This window comes from Cystoisospora suis (assembly GCF_002600585.1).
Source record: "Cystoisospora suis strain Wien I chromosome Unknown contig_6584, whole genome shotgun sequence".
Classification (NCBI taxonomy): Eukaryota; Apicomplexa; class Conoidasida; order Eucoccidiorida; family Sarcocystidae; genus Cystoisospora; species Cystoisospora suis.
The window spans coordinates 5424-11364 of record NW_027159371.1 but is presented as its reverse complement, the minus strand read 5'-3'; the positions used below and the strand labels follow the sequence as shown (position 1 = coordinate 11364).

The 5941-nt window shown below is 44.5% G+C and overlaps 1 protein-coding gene across 1 annotated transcript in view; it reads left to right on the top strand.

Annotated features, from left to right (window-relative positions):
• The window catches only part of CSUI_010038 (wd g-beta repeat-containing protein), a gene marked incomplete at its 5' end in the record, with an annotated part of 6362 nt that extends 421 nt beyond the window's left edge, over positions 1-5941 (top strand). Inside the window, 6 exons of the mRNA XM_068070145.1 lie at positions 768-1156; positions 1835-1988; positions 3088-3234; positions 4335-4440; positions 4963-5049; positions 5705-5941. Of these exons, the coding sequence (XP_067917880.1) occupies positions 768-1156; positions 1835-1988; positions 3088-3234; positions 4335-4440; positions 4963-5049; positions 5705-5850 (1029 nt within the window). The remainder of the gene's footprint in view (positions 1-767; positions 1157-1834; positions 1989-3087; positions 3235-4334; positions 4441-4962; positions 5050-5704) is intronic.

Below are 5941 nucleotides of genomic sequence, written 5' to 3'. Positions count from 1 at the left end.
GTTAGCTGACATCCTGTAGTCCATACATACCCCTTGTACCACCTTCTTATACGCCTGTGGCTTTGATTGCTCGCTGGAGTTAGAGATCGTAGTGCCAAAAGAAATAGGCAAACTAACAGATAAATTAAAGATAGATAGTTAGATTGACTGAAGTAGATAGGTAGGTAGATAGATCTCCTTTTTTCTTTCATCTACGTCTATATGAACTTGTGGCACTGCAGTTGGCTGTGCTCTTGTGACGACCCACCCCTGCCTGTTACGTGTCTGAGTATAGAGACGTAGACAGAAATATACGAGGGAAGGAAGATCTTGTGATGTGCGGTAGATTCATATCTTCTTGTACATACCTTCCACAGCTGACTGGGGCCTTTCCTCTCCATTCCAGGCTGTGTATGTCTCTCTGTCTTCCTCTATTGCCTTGCCTGTATCTGACAATATTCGGGTGGCTATCAATTGCTCTTTCGTGCTTCTCCACATACATCAGAGGCGTCGTGCGTATCCTCCCCTGTCCGCTTGACTGGCTGTCTGCATGTGTGGTTGTCTATAGCCCTCTTTTCTTTCATCCTCATATTGTCCTCTCTCTTTCTGCTTTTTTCTCTTCTCTTTGTTTCTTCTGTCTTCGTCTTCTTATCTCCCCTTTCTTCTTTTACTCCCTCCTCATCTTCTCCTCCTTTCCCCCTCTCCCTTGCTTCTTCTCTTTCATTCTAACTTCTTCTTCGACTCCCTCTCCTGTCTCGTCTCCTCTCCCGTCATGTCCTTGGCATCAGTCGATCAAGTTTTGTACTCTGGGTGGGCCGTCTCCGGGGGATTCCTCTCCTTCATCTGTTTTGCATGCAAGCGGAGGTCTCTTTCATCGTCAGTCAAGTAATGGAGTTCCTTCAAGTCTAGGAGCGAGTGCGACAAGTAGCGCTCCTGGCACGGATTCTCAGCTTTATTCACCTCTCTCTTCTCTCTTCCTTGTCTCTGGTTCGAGAGACGGGACCGTCAAGTTGTGGAATGTCGGGGCAGGTCTCTGTCTCCGCACCTTTTCCTCTGCATCGGGGGGAGACACCTTAGGGGGTGTAGGAACGAGGGAAGGCTGGATCCGATCTGTTAGTGTTCCTGATGACGACTTAAAGGCTGCTAAAGTCTTAGCTAGCTGTGGAAACGATCAAAAGTAAGAGAAAGGAACCTTACGCAACTCACGTGTATGTGTAGGCTAGGCATGTATATATAGAGAGAGATAGATTATGTAGGTACATGTAAATCACCTACATGTATTTCTTTATATGTATGTATGTGTTGCGCGAAGCTCCTCTCTTACATGCTGAGAGAGAGATCAGTATACTTTAGAGCCTTGTATCTATGTCTCTCCATCTCTCTCTATATGTATGTATATGGGATCAGAAAGAACGTGTGTATCTTCATACGTGTGTATAGATGAGTCTTACAGATGCTGTATGTAAAGCCGGTACTTAAGATAGGAAAGGAAGGATGGAGGAGAGAGCGAGGGAAATCTTCTTCATCTGCTTTCATCCTTCTACCGATGGAGATGAGCTGAGCCTCGTTTACTTCAAAGGCTGTCTCGCCTTTAGGGTCGTGGTATATCTCACTGTCTCCCATATACATAGGTGAATAGACATCTCTCTATACTCTTTTACGTATATGAAAAAGACCGAGACATGATAGAGGTGTGCATACACCTCTATAGACGTACACGTCCACACACAGATGTAGTTGCTTGCCATTCCTTCCTTTCTTTAATCTCTCTTTCTTCAAGAGAAATCTCCATTCTTCGTGTATGTGTATGGATAATGGTGTCTGTTGCTTTCTTCTTTCCTCTTTTTCCTTTCAGAGTGTGTTTATGGAGGTATGACTTCGGCGTGACAGTAAGAGAGATGACGGGGCATTCTCATGTGGTTGAAGATGTGGTCTTCGCCTCTGCGAAAATGTTACAGCTGCTACAAGCTCATAAGCAAGCTCCTGCCCCTCTCCCAAGTGGTCTCGTGGTAAGCGGTTTTCTTTATCTTTCTCTCCTTTCTTTTTCCGTGTCTTCTCTTGGTAGTTCATTCTTTCATGAAGGTCTCATCGCTGGTATAGCCGCCCGCATGAGGAGGGTGGACGGGCAGGATAGAACTTCTTCTTTTCTTTCTGTATTTCTTCATATCTTATCGATCCAAACCAAGAGCTGACACTCCGAGTTGGATGGCCTTCATTCTCTTCTTTTCCTTCTTTCTTTCTGTCTCTTCTTGCTTATATTCGAGTTTTCCTTCTATTCCTAGAGGTACACGGATGAGACAACACCCGGACGTGTACGTGACGCTAGAGAGATAGATAGATAGATTGAAGAGACATAGATAGAGGATAGAGTCTATCTTATGTATCTCTCTGGAAGTGAGGACGCTTCATTGTCTCACCCAGGCGTGAGCTTCTCTCCTTTTTTGACAGCAGAACTTCGTTGTTTCTCACCGCTGTCTCTGCTTTCTTTCTGCCAAAATGCCGTACAACCCATTGCCACCTGTATGTCTATGTATTTGCATATAGATACATCCATCTACAAATCTATATATATCTATGTATAGGTACACAGACACCTGCCTTTTTTTTCCCTAGTCTTTTGTGAGGGGTTCCTGGTAGCATCAAGCGGTCTTTCTTCAGATGTTCTCCATACATGGCATGTATATCTATGCGTATACATACAGACATACACGTAGACCCTCCTGAACAGTCGTATAGGATCAGGTGAAGCTGACGCTGTATATCTACCTCCTATCTGAGTTGCATGGAGTCTATTGACATACGGGATTTGTCGCCCTCTAATCTATACACTGCGTCTTCGTCTTTCATTGAGAATGAGAAAGGCCTACTATCCACGCCTTTTACCAGACGCATCATTCAGCCCATCCCCTCGGGCATTAGGAAGTGCTCTATCAAACAGGTAAAAGAATTCCTGCAGGAGACTTCAAGGAGCTCTCGTGAAGAGAGAGAGAAGAAATTGAGAGAGAGGGTGCTTAGGGGTGTCGGCGTCGTTTGCATCTTCTTTTCCTTTGTGTTTGACGTGGTGTTCTCTTCTTCCTCTTCCTCCTCTTCTCTTCTGTTCCTGTCTAGGATGAAGCTTTACTACGTGAGAAGGAGAAAGCTTCCGGGGGAGAACTTCATGTCTTGAGACAGGCTGGGCTCGTTCTCTTTTCTTCTTCAAGAGATCGAACTCTTCGTATGTGGGACGCTACACAAGGCACCACGATGAAGGTCTTTGTAAGTCTCTCTCTGTCGACGTCGGTACAAAGTTCATATAGAGACCTACCTCTCTCTTTATATGTATATCTATATATATAGCTCTCTATATGGAATCCATTCGCTCTCTCTCGGTCAATTTAGTTGTATGGATACATCGTCTCTATACGCCACTTTGCCTGATGCTCCCCTAGGGGGTGTGTACAGCCTTGGGGCGCGTTACCCGGTCTTGATAACAGTTTTCCTGTGCAGTTCCGCTGGACGCTACGTGCTTCCTGGATGTCTATCTTAAACTCCTGTATACGGCGATGCGTGAAGTGTATCTACACCCACACCAGTATATCTCCTCTGAATCGGTATACGTGGATGGAGTGGATGTACACCTACATCGATTTATAATGCAGGAGTCAGATAGATAGATTGATAGATAGATGTCGCGAATACCAAGGGAGAAGAGACAGGAGGACAAGTATCCTTCTTGAATGAGCTGAGATGAAGAGAAAACTTTTTCCTTCCTTCTGTCTTTCTCCTAAGTGTAGTTGTTGCACGTCCAGGTCGGTCTGATACCCCTAGTGTGTCCTTGGTGGCGGCGGGTGTATATACAGTCTGAGTATGTATCGACCGTCTTCGCCGTCTGTAAATGAGGCGATGAAAGAGATAGAAGGGTTCTTGAACTCTTCAGAAACTTACGAGTAAGAGGAATGCAATCGTGTATACATGTAATAGCGCAGCTGTATATATATACAAGTCCAGGTGGAATTTGTATGCTATTGCTGAGTGGGCAGGGTGGTATATACACATCTCAGTGGATAGAATTCAAAAGGAAAGAAGGTCTCTTCTCTGCGAAAGAGGTCTTCTTCCTTTCTTAGGAAAGAAAGAAGAGAGAGAATGCTGCTGTACGTATGTAAGTGCTGCGATCGTCTGGTTCGTTTCAGCGTGAATTGAGAAAGGAGAGATAGACACGGATACATACTTTTTCATAAGCATTCCCTCTCTCTCTTATCTAGTCTTCTCCATCGTGAATGATCGGTCCGCCTGTAGGTATGTATGTATCTACGTATTTATGTATGAGTTTGCATGTACGTGTATGTATGTATGTAGATGTATGTGTATGTGTATAGGTGGGACATGATAACTGGGTAAGGAGAGTGATCCTACACCCGGCTGGTCGTCATATCATCTCTTGTAGCGATGATCGATCGGTCCGATGCTGGAATGTTATATCCGGTAAGTCAAAGAGAAGAAGATATGAGGGAACAAAATAACATAGATAGATAGATAGAGATAGATAGATTAAAGATAGATTAAAGATAGATTAAAGATAGATTAAAGATAGATAGATAGTCTGTATTCATTCCTCCTATGTCAGATTCTCTGTGTTGTTGATCTGCTCATGCAGAAGCCTTCCTATAGAACGCTGTATCTTCTCAGGTGTAGAGACAAATAAAACCGTTGAAGATGGGCATCCACTCAGATCTTCCTCTGCTTGCATCAAGCCCCTACGCACATGTATGTTTATGTCTTGTCTCCCTGTCTGTTTGAATGCCCTCATACGGCGAATAGCATACAACGTCATCTATTCACTACGTGCGCGGGAAGGGCAACGAGAAGGGGGAAGGAAAGAAAGAAAAAAAAAATTGAAGTGTCTATACAGTGCTTATAAATCGTGCATTTTCAGAGAGGGAGAAGCGAAAGACAGAGTCTTTATGATGTTGTTCCTGTGTATCTTTTCGCTTTGCTTGTTGCCAGGCGCATGCGAACGGGTTCTTTCCTCTGCTCATACGCAGTTCGTTACATGTCTCGGCTTCGACTGTACAAGCTATCTCTTAGCGACAGGTAAAGAAGTCTTTTCTTCTCTTTCTTCTCTTTCCTCTGTTGTCTGACTAGCGCCGTCTCCGTCGGCTTGGCGAAAGCACACACGTAGATCATGTCTAGATATGTAGACGCACATGCATATATATATATATATATATGCATGTGGCTATTCATATAGGTCAGGCGCGGATGCCATATGCTGGTGAAGTGAAGAAGACAAGAAGTGATGAGAATGGGAGAGCAGGAAGTAGACGTCTTCATCCTTTCTTTCCCAGAGGCACGTCAATACTCTTTCTTCAAGTGTATATACACAGCATCGACTTCTCTTCACCCAAGTGATTGATTGAAGGAATGTTTTGACCTTTATTCATTCCACCTACAACTATCCTTCTCTCCTTTTTATCCAGTCGTCAAACCAACTTCTTTGATCCTATAGGGACATAAACTACACATCGTTGATCGCTTGGTTCTGTGCGTTCTCCTAAGCTTTTGTCTTCCTTCTTTCTATAATCTCTTCTTCACCTGTGTTTTTTTCTTCAGTCTAAACTCTCTCTCTTTATGTGTCTTTTTTCTCTCTTTGCTTATCCTTTCCCCCCTCCCCCCTTCGCCTTACGGACTGACAGATGGGACCTTCGTGTCGTATGCGTGTTGTCCCTGGGTGAATTGTGTTTGTCAGGTTCCCTGGATAGATCCGTAAAATTATGGAGCTGTAGTAGATCTCAGCAAGCAGAGCTTACTGAGGAGAGTACTGCCGGTCTTAATCATCACAAAGCGTCAACACCAGCCACCACGACAACGCCAGCTGGAGCGGGGGAGGCCTAGGAGGGACTGCTCATGGTCTTCATACTGACGGTGAAGGATCAATTCATTCTCGACAGAAGAGTGATTGCCTCTGGCTTTTTCTTGCGGCTTT